We start from the raw sequence: 19787 nt of genomic DNA, 5'->3' as shown, positions 1-19787 counted from the left end.
ACCACAAATTCAGTTACTCTTAAATGGCACTGCTCTTCTCAGAGTCTAGAAATAATTCCTTACCAGGCCTTCCCTGCAGTGTATTCTAATTGAAAAATCAAGAACCTCTCTATCAGGCTTGGGCTGAGACCGAGATGAACTAGAATCTACTCACTGGATCTCAGTAGACCTCTCAATATGGGGGACTTTTCCAGTTGGTGGTCTAGTAAGGCAATTGTTAGCAGAAGTCCTTTGGCTTTAGACCTACACACCCTTTAATCTGTTCCACTCTGTCTCTTGTTTCATCATAAGCCTCAGGCAGAACTTCCCCTGGGAAATAACTGGGCGGTAGAGAGTATGGAAGAGCCTCGAAATGCTGGGATGAGAAAAGGTGGAGTATGGAAAGGAAGGTTAGGAAAGTCAGTAAAATACAGACAGATATATGGAAAGGGATTGGGAAATGAATATTTCCTTGGCTCATTTTGGACTTGAAAAAGAAAATAGTGCACCAGCTTCACACTCTAACTTTTTTGTCTTTAAGCGTCACCGAAAAGCCAGGCAAAGGGCTAGAGAGGCAGCATCAAGAGGTAATCCTATTCTCTGCTCTGACCCCTCCACTGTGTGTGTGGTTCCCATGGATCCTGTCCCTCTAAGACCCCTGATGCCAGGAGCCAGTGCTCTCCCTACTGAAGGCTCCAGCTTCCCAAGTCGACAACTTCTCCCAGAAGACTTTCTTGGGTGGATATCAGAGCCTGGGAAGCTTCCAAAATTCTCAACCTTACCCCCAGGAATGAAGAATGAGGAAGTAGGGCAGAAGTCCCTAGCTGTGTCATTTACTAGTTTTATGACCCTATGGCGGTAAATTCATCTCAGTTTTGTCATCCAGGAAATGGGCATCTGATGATCTGGCCTCAATCACAGTGTGCTGGTGATGATCAGATGACATGGGGTCCCGGACACGACATCGTAACTGGCTAAGTTGTATGCAGACATGTCTTAGAGCATTGACTCTTGGGGTTTCCAGTCTCCTCTCATTCAGAGGCCTTCAGCTTCCTATAGGATGTCCCTGAATCCTCTCCCATTCCATGTAACACTGTCTCCCGTTTTCTCAGCCAGGAGAATTTCCCAGGAGGAAGCTGAGAAGCCATGGGAACTGCTCTCTGTCATAAAAAGGTGATCTCTTGCTCTTTGCAGCCTCTCTACTGCCAGCCTGGCCTGTGATGAGTTCTCTCCTTGACTGGGTGCAGGGATGAGGAGAGGGATAATGGCAGGGAGGGAGCAAGACACAGCGGAGGCTGGAGCACTGGTGGAGAGGGTTGCCAGGGCACTGGGGGAACAAACATCTCCGGAGGGAGGAGTCTCCCAGTTCTGCTCGGGCCTGGCTCACATTGGTCCTGGAATTCAGGATTGACTAGTGCATGATTCATAAACGACTCTACATAGCTTTGCGCTCAGCCACAAGACAAGCTATTGAGGTGAAAGAATGGATAAAGAAGTGCATAAATAAGTCCTCAATGTCATACTCTCTTTACAGCTACACCCTTTCGAGGGCAGACCCCTCGGAGTCTGGCTGGGCCCTGCTGACATTACGTCCTCTGGTTCTGTCTTCAGGGAAGCCAGTCCCTGAGACAACCCTCATACAGGAGCCTGTCATCTCATCCTCTTCTTAAGATCTCCAGAGCATGTGGCTGTCTCCCAAGAGATGTTGTGTGCAACCCAGAATCCCCAGAATGCAGAGTTCCCAGAAGCACCTCATGTTCCACAGTTTGGCAATACTGAATAGCAGGCTGTGGCCTTCTTAGCCCCAAATGAAACTGATTCCAGGTTCCCCCTAGTGATGCCACATCAGCTACCACTGGCTTCCGCTTAGCCTAGTTCAGCTTCTCAACACAGGCCAGCAGAGAATTCGCCCCACCACTAGGTCTCGCATGGCCCCGCGCTCCCATGGCTTGTCTGACACCTTGCCCAACCAGCCCCAGAACTTCAGGCAGCACACCACAACTTATCAAAAGCCATTTTCCTAGGAAGAAAAGTAGATGGGTAAACAGCCAAGCAGTCTAGGCCCGAGGGCCTCCAGGGATAGGGGAGGGCAGTGCCAATCTTCAGGCCACACACTTCCAAAGAGGCAAGTGTCACTCCATCAGTAACAGCTGCCACGTTTCCCTTCCCAGCCAGGGCTGGCTTCCTCGGGAGGGAAGTGTGCGACGGCTCCTGTGTGCAGACACCTGCTGCCAAATCTGCAATGCCCTGGCTCTGGAGATTCAGCAGCTGCTGGCGGGTGAGAACAGCCTGATCTCTTCCACTTCATCGAGGCCATCGCAGGGTTCCTCTTGCCTAGAGATGTTGTCCCTGTCTCCTGTGTCTTTTGAGCAGAGTCTGCAGCATCCTTCTCCACAATCCAAAGAGCTTTCACTTCCATCTGCAATCCCCACAGTGTTGCAATTAACGGATCAGAGATCCTTAACACAGTCCGCTGCCCAGTCCGCTGGTACAGTCAGCCTCCACCATTACTGGGCTGAACACCTCCAGCAGGGGCAGGAATTGCAAGTGCTAGAGATGCCCAGGAGCCCAGAGATAGTGTCTTCTTCAAGATTTGAGGAGCCTGTAGTTCCAGAGTACCAGCAGGAGGTGATGCAAAGCTTCATCCAACCCAATCTTGTCTATGTGCACCAACATCAGCAGCCCTTGAATCCCCAGGTCTCTCTGCTGACCCAGAACCCAGAAATCACTAGCCTGACACATCCTGTGGGCTTGCATATAGTCAGTGTCCTTCCTGCCTACCTGCCATTCCTCAGTCCTCATGTCTTGAGGTTTCTAGAGGTACATGTAAGAAAATGGATGCATTTCCAGAGGTGGGGGCTCCCCCGACGAGTGGAGGAGTCCCTGAGGCACTTTATGCCAAACCCACCATTGTTTTACCAACCTGTAAGTGACCAACCAGTTTCTTTCATTCAGAATGATACTTCTCAGATCTCTGTTGAGGAATGTGGGACCATTTCCTACCAGACCTGGTGTACATGTATGGCTGGCCAGCCCACCCAGGCCTTCTGGGTTTCTGAATGGTCCATTGTAGACCCAGAACAAAGGCACCACTACCGGCAAATCCCAAACCATGGGGCTCTAGCCTTGCCCTCTGCAGCCCTTAAAGACTTCAGTGGCCTCTATCCACTTCCTGGGCCACAGGCTCATGACGCAGTGGGCCCTTTGGAGCAGAAATATAGCCAGCTATTCTGTGGCCTCCCTTCTCTGCACAGTGAGTCCCTGGTTGATATCTTCTTTGGCTCTCGTGGCCTTTCCATAAATGGGAACATGTCCAAGTCCCATTTGAAGGATCCTTTTCTCTTCAAGGAGCTCTCCTTCCCTCCTCTGCCACCTAAAATTCCACCCCACTCAGCCCCACCCTCTTCCCCATCTTCCCCAAATTGGGTCGCTCCGTCTGACCACCAACAAGCTCAGATCAAGGTCCCATTTCTGACACTGGCCCAGTGTCAAGCCCTGGAGTGGCACCTGCGGCAGAGGCAGCTCCAGCTTCAGTGGGGCTTGCCAGCAGTTTTCCAGAGATCTCAACACACTCACAGCCCCAGGAAGTATAAGCTCTGTGACAAAGCCCAGTCTCCTAAGACTGGGAAAACTTCTTGGCCAGGGAAGTCCAGCTCAGTCCTGACCAGAGAACTCCGCTTCTTCCCGGAGCATGGTCGGAGGCTGCTGGGATTCCACCTCCAGAGGCAGCTGATTCACCATCGCTGGGGCCTGCCCCAGAAGATCCAGCAGTCCATCCAGTTGTTCCTGTCCCCCACTGACCTGCAGACTCTGTCCTGGAACAGCACGGCCCAGGCCAATGTGACTGTTCCCCAACCTACAGCCCTAGAGGTCATAGGGGCTGGTGACCCATTCTCACCCGTCACGGACCCAGTGTCAGGCCCTGTGCCACACTTCCTCAACCAGGCCAAGGCAATACTGCAGAGTCACATCAACTCCAAACGTGGGCAGATTCACCAGGGCAAGGTCCCTGCCTGTGTCTACAGCTCGTGGGAATGCATCATTCCCGGGGGCCTGGAAGGGGCTCCCTTCACCTGCATCCCAGAAAGCAAGCCCCTCGAGGGACAGCCAGCCACTGACTCTGATCTACAACAGGAAGTTACACCCTGGATGCCAACAGCCCTCGATCAGCAGCAACGAGCCTCTGCAGATGCTGTCACTGAACATCCTAAGCTGCCCCGGGCCCTGTCCAAGGGAGACCTTGAGAAACTGGAGACGACTTTACGGCACAAGTATCTGGCCTTCTTGTCAGGGCTGCCGGCTCTCTATTACGTGGCTCTCTCCAGGGCCACAGCCCCAGCAATCACTACTCAAGCACTAACACCAGAGAAGGTGCCTGGCCCTGTTGGATTCCCCAAAGAACCCATGACTCAGGTAACCTCATCTGAAGAGCAGTGTCGAAGTCCTGGGCCATGCTTTCAAGATGCCAACAAGACTTGTGCAGACTCTGCAGATGAGCTGCAGGCTGAAGTGCGGGTGGAAGGAATGATCGAGACCGTGCCTTTAGAAAGCCAGACAGAGCCCGCTAGCCCCTACTCACTCAAGAAACCCATCTTGGCCAAACTAAACTTCCACCTGAGAAAGAAGATCCTAGAGATACAATTGGGAATTCCCATAAGGGCAAAGGCGTCCAGGGAACAAACCATAGCAATCCCAGAGAACACATCCACACAGGAGTCTCCTGGGAGTCTAAGCAAGCCAGGAAAAACACTGCTCCAGGAACTCCCCAGCAGACTAGACACTCTTCGTGCCCCAGATCCAGCATGGCTCCACTTTAGAGAACAGCTGGCCAGTGAGTTAAAGGCAGTACAGCAGAGCCAGAAGCACCCAAGTTCCACAGCAGTGCCCCATGGTTCTGCCCACTGGGCCTCCAAGATCTCACAGCCCAGTGAGGAAGCAACAGAGGCCCAGGTGCTTTGCGTTCAGCTGGAGGCCAGTGTGAACCACCCCAGCCCGGTGCAGCCCTGGAGCCCTGAGCCCCACAGCCCTGGCAAGAGCAAGGACTCAGCCCAAGTCCCCATGCTGGCAGGAAACAGAGAGGACCCAGGGAAACCCAAGTCAGCAGGGGACCTCGGAGAAGGGGATGCGGGGTTTGGGCTCTCCTCAACAAGAGAAAACGGCCACCCTGCTGAAGCCCAGAGGCCAGAAGGCATGCTTCTGCACAGGATACCCGACAGCCCCTGGCGACCGAGACCCAGCTTTCACCTTGACGCTCCCTGTCCACACAGTCGCCAGCATCGCCCTCAGCTTAAGCTCCCGGAGCTGCCTCCAGGAGTCCCTGGGGGGAACGAACCCGAGAAGAATGACCCGCAAGACAGTCAAACCAAGATCAGTGTCATCCTCAAACCAGCAGGGCTGCCTGAGCACACCCTGCCTGTGGTGCCCCAGGCATCCCAGGCCCAGCCTTTCCTGGGCCAACTCATTCAGGGTCAGCCACGGCAGGGCCAAACTTGGCCAGGTCAGGTTTTGCAGGGGCAGGTGATGCCAGCCCATCCTTACAAGAGGCCCGGCCTTCCAGAATCTGGCTTGAGAAATAAGATGAAATCCTTTCTGCACTGGATTAACCCCAAGACAAAAGGCAAAGGGCACAAGGAATCCATGTTCTCCACAGCTGAGAAAGAGGCCAGCACCAGACAAAATGTAGAAAAGAGCCTGGCTCCAGCCAAAAGTCCCACGGGGCAACCTAAGAGACAGAAGACAAGAGGGGACCCCAAGGCCCAATCTCCCCCCACTGAGCAGCACGTGGGCCTGGCCTTCTTGGATAACCCTCCTTCCTCAGACGGTAAGCTCCAGCACTGCTCCCACTCCCACCAACTCTACTCTGCCTCAGTCCTGGGCCACCCCCACCACTGCCCTCGCCACTGTCCTCGAGTGGCATGTGCCCCCACCCAACCAGGGAACCCACCCTAACTCTCAACTGTCCCCTCAGAGGGAAACATTGGCCTCCTCCTCAAGAAGCCCAGTGCAACCAACAGACTTTGTAGGCTCCCAACGCCTGCATCCCTTGAAGAGGACTGATACTGTCGCTTACTGTGCAGGTGCGGACGAGCACCACCCGAAATACACTCCATAAGTTAAGCAAAGAGTGGTCTGTCTGCGCCTTCTCTCCACTGGGGAGGGTTAAGGGAAGGCATGGGGGAGGCTAAAATGTCCTCCCTCTCTAGAGAATGAGCTTAACCCACACTTAAGCTGGGTCAGCATTCCACACAACTCCACCCAGCCCCACCCTGGACTGTGGGTAAAGGGACTCGAGCAGAGAAGGAAGGCCCTTGTCAAAGGTGCATTGAACATAAAGGTCAGGCTTGAATTCTATTGCGGCGTCCCATGGTGTCCTTGGGCCCAGAGGAGCAATGTGGACGTGAAGACAGTATTGATGAGAAGGAGCAGCCAGAGGCCAGCCCAGTGGCGTAGTGGTTAAATTTGTGTATTCCACTTGGGTGGTCCAGGGTTCACAGGTCGCATCACAGCTCCAACCTACACACCACTCATCAAGCCATGCTGTCACGGCATCCCACATACACAATAGAGGAAGATTGTCACAGATGTTAGCTCAGGGCCAATCTTAAAAAAAAAAGAAGGAACGGCCAGAAACCCCACAGGCACCATTCACTGAGGACTCCTATATTGGTCCATAATCTGGAGGGAAGCTTTTTAGAGGAGTGTCACAGTGATCCACCCTTGAGGAGGTGCTTGGTGTTTATCAAAATTTCATAGCTAATATGACAGGATGTCAAAAGCAAATGACAGAATCCCCCTCTCTGCTCCCTGTTTGTTAGTGGTTAGATCTTTCTGGAGAACTCATGTGGGAGGCTGCTGTAACTCTCTTGCCTACATCCCACCTCCACTGCCTATCTGCTGCATGGAACGAGTGACAACTGGAATGAAGATCACACTAGCAGATATGGAAGGACTTGTCCCCCACCCCCAAGAGTAGACAGGGAAAGAAGCAAGGAGGAGGAGCATGTAGATAGAGGTCTGAGTACTAGGGACAGAACCTCATATGATCCTAACCAGGGCATGAGAAGAGAGCAAAGCCAATTTTCTTCGAACTTAAGAGAATCCAGAGCCAGGAAGCCAACCCAACGTCCAAGTGCTTTAGGGGGAAGCAGGTGAGTAAATCTGAGCCTCAATATGCCTGCCCATAGCGTGATAAAGAGCAGTGAATTGAGCATTGAACCTTCTGGGAATGAAGTACAAACATAAATGTTTTTCCTAACACATCCAAGCTTATCAAGTTACTGCCAGCAGCTTGTACCTGGCCCTACTGCTGTGTCTCATTTCTATACCACCTACAACTGGGATCCTTCTCCACTTTCCTCCTTTCTACCAGCCTTACCTCCCTGAATATTCATGTATAATTTTATATATATATATATATATTTGTATATTTTTATGTATTTCCAATATATTATATAGTGCTGAACTCAGTCTGTGGTATCCCCTCCCAGGATCTGCCTTCCTCTCAGAAGATGACTCCTGTCCTTTCCTTAACCAAAGATGGCATCACATAAGCCTACCAGCTCCAGCCTTCGATTCCTGTCATCCTTCCCCTTTGCTTCATTATAACCCACTGCATTTCGGAATGCAGCAGAACCACTCACCTTGACTGTCAAAAGGAAACTTTAAGTCTTTTGGAAAGTGTCCTGTGCCATTCACCAGACACAGAAAGTGGCCAGGAATGTAGAATTTAATGCTACACACAAGTCTCTAACAACCAGATAAGCTGCTCAGAACTGAAGTCAGACTGTGGCCCCTCTATCTTTCTGTAGTAATGTCCAATAATTGACTATTTCAGAGAAATATCTCTTTATCATTAATGGAAATATACTGTGAAATTCTCTGAAACCCTTGCAATGAAATGGAGAAACCCAAGAGGGAAGCTGAGAGGCAAGCTGAGAACTGTAAGCAGCCACTAAAAAATGTAAGCTCCTCCAAATTGTATCCTGTCCACACACTCCCTCCACACAACCTAAAGGAAATTCCTCCTATACATCTGTTTCAGGAGGCCTCTAGAATCACTCTCCATACTGAGATACTCCTAGAGCTCTTTCCTGCTTCCTCTTCAGTGAGACTGCACTCCTGTCTCCACTCCCGCACTATTGCAGCATGGGTGACCCACTACCACCAGCAGCCTCTCTCACCCTGGCTGCACAGTGGATCTCTTAATGATGGCCATCAGACTCATATTCCCTTCACCTCCTGAGGAGGCAGAGTGGACCCTGTCCTACCTTCTCCCATGAACTGGGTTGGGGCAGGTATCGATCTCCCTGGCAGGAAGACTGGAAACCCAGACCCTGACTGAGCCATGGCAGAACAGCACAGCCCAAGGCTGTGCTTGTTCCTCTCAATGTAAGGTTAAGTATGAGAAGATGTGGGTCGTCCTTTTCCCTTCAAAAGGAAACTTCTGGCTGAAGTGGCCAGAGAATCATGGCAAAGAAAGATGATAAACATGAACCAAGGGAGCAAAACTACAACACAAGGAAAACATTACAAAATCCTTGAGCATGTCTTTTTACAATTATCAGGCCAAATGCGTGACACTTTGAGAGGATGCAGATTTTAAGGTCAGAGTAACAAGGATGGAATGTGGAAAAAAGGACCAGAGTTAGAATCCTAACTCTGACATTTGACAATTACTTCACATTTCTAAGCCCTGGTTTCTTCGTCTGGGAATGGGAGACAATTGTACATCTAGACCCCAAACCTCATTTACTGTTAACAGTGGTGATTCCCAAAGCCATTTCTCGGCTCTAGTCTTTCCTCTAAGCTCCAAACGTACGGCCAAGAGCTGGGGGGAAACTCCATCTTGCTCCAAAGACGATGCAAATTAATTCAAAATTTCCAAACACCCTCCGCCCCACCAAACTGTTTTCTAATGTCAGGGAATGGTAGCACTATACATTTGGCTCAGACCATACATCAAGTCAGTCACTGCGTTCTAATTTTGGTATCTCTCAGGTTGACAACTTTACTTTTAGTGCCTCTGCTTACAGTTCTGCTTTTCAAACTTTCTTTCCTGAATAATTGCAATAATGTGTCATAACCACCAGGCTTAGGAGAGTGGGTGGCACATAGTAATACCTTAATAGTACTTCAATTCAAAGTCTGGACTGAGGAGGCAGATGAATTATTATATCAGTGGGATGAGTGCTATGGAGTGTGCGGTCCTGCCACATGAGGAAGTACTCAGCTGATGAGGAGGACCCTAGGGTCACACAAAAGCATCATGATAAAAATAATCTTGAGAGACATCTCGCATTCAACAATTAAGATATTTGAGTACTTACTGTGTGCCCAGAACTATGCCAGACACAACAGTCATCAAGACACAGGGCTTACCCCATGGAGATCCTTATTTATGGGGTAGACAGTCTCACATGCCCAAACTGTCTAATCAACATACAAACTTGGATATCTAATAATCATCTCAAAAGGAAATTCTTGATTCCCTGTCCCCCCAATAGCACCCAATCACACATACCAAACTGCTCCAATTGCAGTATTTCCCACATTGATAAAAGGCAACTCTCTCTTATTAGTTGTTCAAGTCAAAAACATTGGTGTCATCTTGATGGTTTATCTCTAACAGTCCACATCCAATCCATCAGAAAATATCGTCTCTACCTGCAAAATGAATTCAGAACATGACTACTCACTCCCTCTGCAGTTACATTTATTGCAATAGTATCACAACTAATCTCTCCACTTCTTCCTGAGACCCTACCTCCAAAAGTCTATTCTAAACAGAGAAGCCTGATGGTCCTCAGGGAGGGTCCTGGCTACAGATGATTGATTGATTGACTGATATATATAAAACCATGAGACCAAATAAGATCACCAAGGGAATGAGCGTAAATGAAGGAGAGATTTAAGGACTGGGACCTGAGACATTCCAACATTAAGAAACTGGAGGAAAAAGAGTAAGCAGAGACGGAGAAGCAGCAGCCAGGGAGGCAGGATGAATACCAGAAGAGTGTGGGATACTAGAAGCCAAGAGAGGAAAGTATCACAAGGAGAAAGTGATCAACTGCATGAAAAATTGTGAAATGGCTGAATAAGATGAGGACTCAGAGTTGACCATTAGATTCAGCAACACAGAGATGACTCAGGGCCTTGAGAAGAAAATACTCAGGTGAATGATGGAGGTGAAGTGTGACTGTAGTGGATACAAGAGAAAATGGAAGGAGAGCAATTGGTGATAGCAAGTGTAATCAGTTCCTTCAAGGATGTTTGTTTCACAGACATGCAGATAAATGAGGAAACAGCTGTAGGAGGAAGACCCAGACAGGCTTGTTTTTACAGCCAAGAGACATAGCATGTTGGATGTTGATAGAAATGATGCAGTCAGGAGAGATAAACTGATGATGCAGGAGAGCAAGGGGAAAACTGATGGAACAATGTGATGGTGTAGAGGTCAGGGGATGGAAGCGAATGCCCTTGCCCAGGGGTTGACCCTGGCTAAAAACACAGACAATTCACTGGTGCTAAGTAGAGTGAAAGTAGCATTAATGAGGAAGGACTTTGTGGCTTAGAAGAAAGGTTTCTCTCACATGTAAGAGAGTATGGGCAAAGGCCCAAAAGGGTAAGTGAGTAGCTGGGAAGGAACCATGATCGGGGTCGGTGGAGGGGTATGGAGAATCAAAACTGAAAGCCAGAAGTGGAGATGGGTTCTGGAAGTTACCATAGCAAATTGCCTAAGGAGTAGGTATCAAACTGAGAGGTCAGGTGGGCACAAAAAGTGTTTGACGCTGGTGATCACGTGTATGAAGCAGGTGCTCTTGGAAGACTGGAGCAGTAGGAGAGATTGCAGAGAAGTTCTAGAAGAGTGGAGCCTGGAACATGAGGCTAGAGAGGAAAACAGGACAGGTGTAGGGGGCTTCCTAGTGTTCAGCCAGGGTACAGGGAGGTTTGAGGGTGGGAGCAGAGAACTGGGAAGCAGAGGGACAAAGATCCTGCCCTGAGTGGATGAGATAGATCTCTGTTTTGGACACCTAGTATCTCTCAGAAGGTGACACTGCTGCATTCTCACCTCTGACCTATGACAGAGGCCAATAGCTGGATGAAGCACAGGAAGCACTGCAGCTTCCTTGTGACATGGTAAGAGGGGCTGTGTGATGCTCCTGCCTCACTGACTCCCAAGGTAACGTAGGATGACTCAACATCCCATCAAACCAGGAGGCGGTGGTGGCAGGACTCTCTTCCTCTGATAGGAACCCAGCACTTAGTACAATGTGTCTACTCCTAGCAGGATGCAAAAAACCCAAGATGGGAGTAAGCATGAATATGTCCCTCTTCTGAATGTGATTCCGCACCTAAGGGATAGCGGCGCAGCCCCTATTGTGGCCTCCAGAGTGAGGAGGACAAGGCACAGACCTGCTGAGCCAACACTCTTCAGGTGTTTTCCTAAAGCATCCTCAAAGATCATAGGAGGTCTTGTGACAGGCACATCCTCCACGCCTAGTGGAAGTTGGGCAGAGTGCCCCAAAGCAAGGAGACAAGAGGGAGGCCCACAATCAAGGGAATGACCCAGAAGGGTCACAGCAGCAGCAGATGGGAAGCCAAGGTTAATATGCACACATCCTGGCTTAGGGTAGAGCAGTTCCTTCCCACGTATCCTACCTGCCACAAGCCAGCACTGCCTTATGCTGCTGACCAAGACCCGCAACAAAGGGTTGGGGGCAGAAAGATGAGGTAAAACAGAGACCATCATGAGTCTCAATTCTCAGCAAAGTCAAGAGCTGAGAGAAAACGGGGTCAAAGCCTATGATTCACCCTGGATGTTGTGGGATGTTGTTGAAGGATGAAGCCTTGCTCATCCCATCCCATACCCCAGCACAACCCCCACCCGCAGAGCCCCCTATGCTCAAAAGTGATAAAATGAGAATAAAACGCCTCATGGCAGGGCACAAACTCAGCTATTTACTCTCCAGAATTGGTGGTAGATGCTAGGAATACATCAACGCTTGCTTGGAAATTTTTGACTTCACCTCTGGTCCTCTGAGGTGCCATCATGTCTTGGTGGACAGCCGTGACCTCCTGGAGCCCTTCTCTTGGCTCAGCAGAGGGCACTTCAGAATTCTATGGAGAGAAGTTCAGGCAACTGACCACCTGCAATGAAGGAGAGGGGCTTCTCCACAAAACCACTTCTCCTCTTAAACACTGAGTCCTAGAAGTTAGAGACCACGGCTGTCTCATTTTTGTACCTGCTGACTGCAGCCCACGCAGGGATGGCAATGAACACAGGATGAGAACAGGAATAAACCCCATGGAGATGCTGCTTCCTGTACCATATGAAGGGGACTGGGCCTCTGATCTCTACCAGCGATCCAAAGACAAATGCTCCACCTGGGCTCAGGGGCCCATGGCATAGACCAGGCCTGTCACAGAAGGAAGGACAAGAATAGTTCCTCTGTCTACTGCAGGGAGGGGAAAGATGGGAGGAGAGCCTTGAGAACGGGTAGGGATGTGAGGAATGAGCACAATGCAGGCATGTAAGGTCCTGGGGGACACAGAGGACCAGATCCCTACCAGGTCTCCCTTGGCTTGTAAAGGACTGTCTGTTCCCATCCCCAGAGACAGTGGGGCCAGGACCCTGAATACTTGATCTGGATGGGAGCAAGGGGAGGAAAAAGGGGGCCTGGGAAGGGGCCAGAGGGAGAGCTCTGTTTCCAGAAGGAGGAGTGGGTGCTGCCAAATGCCCCGCTTTCCTGCCTTGTAACCCTCCTCCACTGAAACTTCTCTGAGTCCACGGCCAGGCAAGGAGCATATTAGGGGCTTTCCAGAATGTATCACTCCCAAGGTCAAGCCAACTACAGAGGCCGGGCCCTGGGCAGGCAGCTGGACACATGGGAATCCAGACGGCGGGAAGGGAAGGGAAGCCATCCTTGCGGTAAATAGTGCTGACAGCTGGGGTGCATCAGGGGAGAGAGGCAGGGAAAGTGAGAGGACAGAGCAGAATCCCACACACAGAGACATGTGGATGCAGACACCCAGCCAAATACATACATAAACAGAAAGACATAAATTCAATGATGCCACTCAGAAACTCAAGCAGATTACCCAGGGACATGGCCAGGAAACACACCTAGAGACATGAACACCCTGAGTCAGACATGCTCGAGCAGACACAGGCACAAACACACATACAGACACAAAGACAGGTTTGCACACATGCGAACACAGCCCATCTTGTAGACCCACAAACCCAAACGCAGTCCAAATCCATCCTCAAACTGCTCTCCTCCAGAAAGCCTCCCAGGCTGCCTCAGACCAGCCTCTTTATGCTTCCTCTAAACTCCAGTTTGTAATTTCTGTCCCATTGCTTGTCCTTTAACAAGCATAGTCCTGCACTCACATGCATACCCCTGGTCTCTACAACTTGGCTGTGTGCTTTCAAAGAAATGACAAGGTCCGCAAGTGAGTCCATGACCTACACACCCATCCCCATCCCTACGATGTCCCCAGTTTACTGCACAGACCTGACCCCAAGCCTCCCTGACGCAGCAGATGCAGACCTAAGGGGAGAGTAAACCAGACAGACACACCCTGTCTGGGTAAGGCTGGTGGGTGTCACAGAAAAAATCTTTACATGGCCCGATGCTCACCCCTAACTACATCCAATCTGTAACCACTACGTCAATGCTATCGAAGCATAGTCCTCACTCTAACCCTGACTCTAGGCAGCTACACACTGAGTAATGTCTGCAGCTACCAGGCACACAAATATCACACATTAGGAAGGCATGGGTCATTTGCACTCCAGGAACTCAGCAGCTCCTTCAGTAACACCTACATCGTCATCAGGGCAGCTTGTCCCTGGAAGGCTCAGTGTGCAGCTGGGAACCCAGGAGCACCAAGGTACCCATGCCCTTTGACCCCTGTTAACATAGAAGCCCACGGGGGCTCAGGCCACCCCAAGCCCTGTTCTGGGACTAGCCCAGCCTCTGAGCTGAAATTCCTGCCATACCCCTCCCCTGCTCCTGCCTGCCAGGCTGGGAGCATCTGTGGCCCAAGAATCCCTCATTAGGCAGCAGCAAATGGGCCTGGGGCCTGGGGCTGAAGGGAATGTGGCCACTTCCCAATGTGGGGATTTCCAGCTTCTTGCAACACCCACACCTAGGACCTCCACCACAGAGCCTGGCCCAGGTGCCTGTCCTCAAGAGGGAGTGGGCCTGCTGACACGTGAGGGGACTAGGGCGCATCAGCACACCTCTCCTCTGCTCCAGGGTCTCAGTCTGGTGATAGGGTGTGTTTGTTCAAAACTCATCAGCAGAACTAAGGGCAGAGTCAGCTGTGCGAACCTCCCTCACCCCTCACCCTCAGGCACCAGGACCTCCATTGCAGCACCACTGTGCACCTTGCCCACCCCAGAGGTTGTCAAACACTACCTAGGCTCTCCTGAGAGCTCACCAAGCCAAAACCCTCACCCAAAGGACTGGAACTCTTAGGAGGACACTCACATCACAGATGCGAGCCACCCAAGTCTCTCTGTTCCCTTCCCCAACGTCTACACCCAGCCTGGCCTAAGGACCAAGGGAGGGGCTTGGTTCAGGGCTGCAAGCTCCAGACCCCCTCCACTGAGCTTAGGGCTCCAGAGGGCCCATGGGATGGGATGAGCCCAGGCCAGCAGCTGAGGGCAGAGAAATGGCTGCGTGCAGACTCGGGTCCCAGAGAAGGGTAGCACCTCCTCTCGTTATCTCAGCCTCTCTCCTGGAGACTGTGTCTATACCTGGGCTCTACTCCCTTCTAGGCTCCCTCAGTGCCTCCCTCTCATGCCCCCACCTCCACCCAGTTAGGCTCAGACACCGGCAGCCCAGCGTGGGGTAGGGGCTTGCTGTCACCTTCCTGCTCCGAGAGCAGCTCTTTCCAGCCCTGGCTGTCTGTCCAGCCAGGCACACACTTCCGGCAAAGCCCCCACTGTTTCACTCCCTTCCCTCAGGGCCCCTAACTTAGGTTCTAAGGCCCAGAAGCGAGCAGGCCCCAGAATCTTCAGGACGAACCATCTCCCTGAGGCTGGTCTACCACCGCAGGCCCAAGTTCAGAGGTAGGGACTTAGGTTGAATCTAAGGAAGAGCTTCCCGAATCTACTAAAGGCAGTCACAGATGGGACCTATGGGGGCTGTGGACACCATCTGACACAAACAAGAGGACCCTCATAACGGCATAAACAAGGGGAAGGGGTGGGATGTCTCGGGAGAGAGCGGGAACCCGGGGTTTCAGGGGAGGAAACAGCACAGTCCCTGACTCTCCCTGCCATGTGCCCCCTTTGCCCACCAGCTGTGCCTGGACAGAAAGTCCCCACCCTCAGGAAGGCTGGGGTGCATCACCCCAGCTTCCTCTTTCCCCAGACCACCTTTGTTCCCTTCCGCTGGCTCTGTGCCCATCTGCACTTTGAAATGGGGAGCAAAATAGGCCCACGTGGCTCTCCCAGCCCCCACCACCAGACGCTTGGAAGTACCGGGAGAACGTGGGAAAAATACAGATCCTTTGGCTCTATTCTGAGAGTCTATTTAAGATGGTCTGCTGTGGTGCCTCTAATTCCGCATTCTTAATAAGCTCCTCATGTGCAGCCAAGTTTAGAAACAGTGGAAACATCTAATATGCTATGGCTCCAGAATCATCTACACACACCCCCACCAGGGCCCATGCTATCCTATCTCTCTGGGAACTCTTCAGAGACAGGCTGCTCACTACTCAGCCACTTCCACAGAGGGTGGGGCAGCTGGGGAAGGGGAGATTGGAGAGACGGGAATTAAAAGCTTTCTGGTGCCAGGACCTGCCATCAGACCAGGTAAAAGACCCAAGAAATATTGTCTCCTTGTTGTGGCCCAGTCCTGTCCCAGGAATGCCGGCCTCTTGCCAGTTGGGGCACTCCCTGCCCTGCTTAAGGTCTCAGCTTGTAAAACCTCACACTCAAGAACTCAGTTCTCTCTCTCAAATTCACTCAGATCCCAGCCCCTTTCCTCTATGAGCCTTGGGACAAAACACCACGTCCTCATCCGCAGCCCACAATATCTCCAATCCCCACTCCTCTGCATCCCATCCTCCCCGAACACCAGCACCCCTGTCATGCCACAGTCTTCCTATCAGTGCCCTGCACCTGGCCCACCCTGTCCTGACTGCACCCCTCCCAATCCTTGTCCTCGCCACATCGCCCCATGGTCTCTCCGGCCCCATCCAAGCTGTCCTTCAGGACACTGGGATAAGCCTGGGCATGAGGGGCACGCTGCTGGGTTTAGCACTCTGGGAACCAGATGAATTTTCCAGTCCTAACGTGGTGAACACAACTCTGAGGTCCCAATCTGGTTTTACACACAGATTCTAAGTCATGACCCAATAATCTGCACACACCATACACCAGCATAAATTCCAAATGGATAAAAGATTTAAAATGCTAAAAATTAAACTGCAGGAATGACAGCATGCAGAATGGCAGAGTAGGAGGCTCTAGGGCCAGTCCCTCCACCAAAGCAACTATTGAGCTGGAAAGTACAGTGAGAATCGCCTACCTCAGCACTCTGCAACCTGACTGGACACTTATTCTGGGGAGTGCTTGATGAAGGGAGAGGATGCTGATCTTTCATAAGAGAGCATCATGCATGAACTAGTGACCAGCTAGCGCTGTGGGGATAGCAGCCCACATTCCTGGAGTGGCTGGCTGATGGCAGAGAACCTTGTCTTCCAAAAATTGGGGGTTCTGCATTTTGGTTGGTCTGGTGCTTCTCTGAGGGACAAGTTGCCTTGGTTTCAGCCCTCCTGGGCTGCAGCAGCTCCCACAGTGGCATATGTCAGAATATTTAAAGGGACAGAAACCTTTTAGTGGGATAGGGGAAGAGAAGCCTTTGTCAGGTCAATGGCTGACCCCAGAGATAACAGAACAGAAACTTCAGGGGCCACATACAAAGAATACACATTTGGCAAAAATCATTCAGAAAAGTCAAAATGGAAGGCTGCAGCCCTTAAAGAGTAAATATCTACAAGCCTCAAGGAGTGAAAGAATCAGATTTCCAGAGCTACCACATTCTAATAATGTCCAGTTCTCAACAAAAAATTACAAAGCATATAAAGAAACAGCAAAGTATGGCCCATTCACAGGAAAAAAGGATTTAACAGAAACCGTCCCTAAGGAAGCCCACACACTGGACACACTAGGTGAATACTTTAAATTAACCATCTGAAATACGCTCAAAGAGCTGAAGGAAACCATGGGCAAAGAACTAAGGGAAACCTGGAAAAGGATGTATGAACAAAATGAGACACAAATTATATATATAAAAAAAAAAGACCCAAATTCTAGAGTCAAAAATACAACAACTGAGATGAAAAAATTCACTGGGAGAGTTCAACAACAAATTTGAGAAGGTCAGAGGAAAGAATCCACACACTTGAAGATAAGGCAGTTGAAATTATTGAGTCTGAGGAGCAGAAAAAGGAGAAGAAAAACGAACAGAGTCTGAGAGACATGTGGGATACCATCACACATACCTCACCAGAGGACTCCCACAAGGAGAAAAGAGAGAGAGCAGGGCAGAAAAAGTTTTTGAAGAAATAATGGCCAAAAATATCCCAAATCTGATGAAGACATGAAAATATATATCCAAGAAGTTCACAAATTCCAGCAGGATGAACTCAAAGATATCCACAACAAAACACATTATAGTCAAATTGTTAAAGCCCAAAGACAATTTTTTTTAAACATATCCTTTTTTTTTTAAGATTTTATTTTTTGCCTTTTTTTCCCCAAAGCCCCCCAGTACATAGTTGTATATTCTTCATTGTGGGTCCTTATAGTTGTGGTACGTGGGACGCCGCCTCAGCGTGGTTTGATGAACAGTGCCATGTCCCCACCCAGGATTTGAACCAACGAAACCCTGGGCCACCTACAGCAGAGCGCATGAACTTAACCACTTGGCCATGGGGCCAACCCCGCCAAAGACAATTTTGAAAGCAGCAAGAGAGAAGTAACTCATTATGTACAAAAGATTATCACTAAGATTAAAAGCTGATTTCTTCTCAAAAACCATGGATGCCAGAAGGCAAGGGGATGATATATTTAAAATCCTGAAAGGAAAAAACTGTCAAACAAGAATTCTATATCTGGGGGCCGGCTCTGTGGCCTCGTGGTTAAGTTCACGCGTTCTGCTTCAATGGCCCAGGGTTTCACCAGTTCAGATCTCATGTGTGGACCTAGCACTACTCATCAGGCCATGCTGAGGTGGTGTCCCACATAACAGATCTAGAAGGACCTACGACTAGAATATACAACTATGTACTGGGGGGCTTTGGGGAGAAGAAGAAAAAAAGATTAAAAAAAAAAAAAAGATTGGCAACAGGTGTTAGCTCAGGGCCAATCTTTAAAAACAAAGGAGGGTAGGGGGAGGAAAAATAAGCTCTCATTAAAAAAAGAAAAACAACAATTCTATATCTGGAAAAGCTATCCTTCAAAAATGAAGGAGAAATTAAGACATTTCCAAATAAACAAAACTTGGGGAAGTTCATTACCAGCAGAAATGCCTATGAGAAATGCTAAAGGGAGTCCCTCAGGCTGAAACAAAAGGACAATAAATGGTAACTTGAAGCCATACAAAGAAATGAAGGTCTCTGGTAAAGATAACTACGTAGGTAAATATAAAAGCTAGTAGATTGTATTTTTTGTTTGTAACTCTTGTTTTTTCTGCCTATGTGATTTAAAAGGCAAATGTATAAAATAATAATTATAAATCTATGTTATGGGCACACAGTATGTAAAGATGTATCTGCATGTGTCGCACACAATATGTAAGATGTAATTTGTGACAGTAGCAATATAAAGGAGGAGGAGTTAAGATATACAGGAGCAGAGTGTTTGTATACTGTTGAAACTAAGTTGGTATTATTCAAACTAGAATAAGTTTAACTTGTTAATTGTAATCCCCAAGGTAACTACTAAGAAAATAATTTAAAACTATACAGAAAAGGAAGAAGAAGGGGATCAAAATGGTACACTACAAAAAATCAGCTGAATACAAAGAAAGGCAGTAATGGAGGAAATGAGGAAGAAATCAGCTAAGACATGCAGAAAACAAATAGCTAAATGACAGAAGTAAATCCCTCCTTGACAGTGATTACTTTAAATGGATTCAGCTCTCCAATTAAAAGGCAGAGAGTAACAGAATGGATAAGCACACAAAACATGATCCATCTACATGCTATCTATAAGAGACACACTTGAGCTACAAAGACACATGGAGTCTGAAAGTAAGAGGATGTAAATGAAGAAAGCTGTGGTGGCTACATTACTGTCAGACAAAATAGACTTTTTGTCAAAAAAGGTTATAAGAGACAAGGACATTATATATTGATAAAAGGTTTGGTATGGCAAGAAATAACAGTTATAAACAACTAACAGCAGGGCCTCATAATATATAAAGCAAAAATTGACAAAACTGAAGGGAGAAATCAACAGCTCTACAATAATGGTTGTAGACTTCAACACTCCAATTTCAATAATGGATAGAACAACAAGACAAAAGATCAGTAAGGAAATAGAGAACCTGAACAACACTACAAATGAATTAGACCTAACAGACATACACAGAAACCTCTGCCTAACAACAGCAGAATAGACACATTCTTCTCAAGTTCACGTGGAATATGTTCCAGGATAGATCACATAGGGCACAAAACAAATCGTCATAAATACTAAGATTGAAATCATGCAAAGTATCTTTTCTGATCACAACAGAATGAAACCAAAAATCAGTAACAGAAGGAAAACTGGAAAATTCACA

The 19787-nt window shown here is 49.1% G+C and overlaps 1 protein-coding gene across 1 annotated transcript in view; it reads left to right on the top strand.

The window, feature by feature from the left end:
• The window catches only part of LOC123280096 (protein SPATA31F1-like), a 30720-nt gene extending 12328 nt beyond the window's left edge, over positions 1-18392 (top strand). Inside the window, exons 2-4 of the mRNA XM_044756632.2 lie at positions 521-566; positions 1092-1152; positions 2151-18392. Coding sequence (XP_044612567.2) covers positions 521-566; positions 1092-1152; positions 2151-5928 — 3885 coding nt within the window. The 3' untranslated portion in view covers positions 5929-18392. The remainder of the gene's footprint in view (positions 1-520; positions 567-1091; positions 1153-2150) is intronic.
• Positions 18393-19787: the final 1395 nt, after the last annotated feature.

This window comes from Equus asinus, chromosome 23 (assembly GCF_041296235.1).
Source record: "Equus asinus isolate D_3611 breed Donkey chromosome 23, EquAss-T2T_v2, whole genome shotgun sequence".
NCBI classification, from domain to species: domain Eukaryota; kingdom Metazoa; phylum Chordata; class Mammalia; order Perissodactyla; family Equidae; genus Equus; species Equus asinus.
This window is presented reverse-complemented; position numbering and strand designations above follow the sequence as displayed.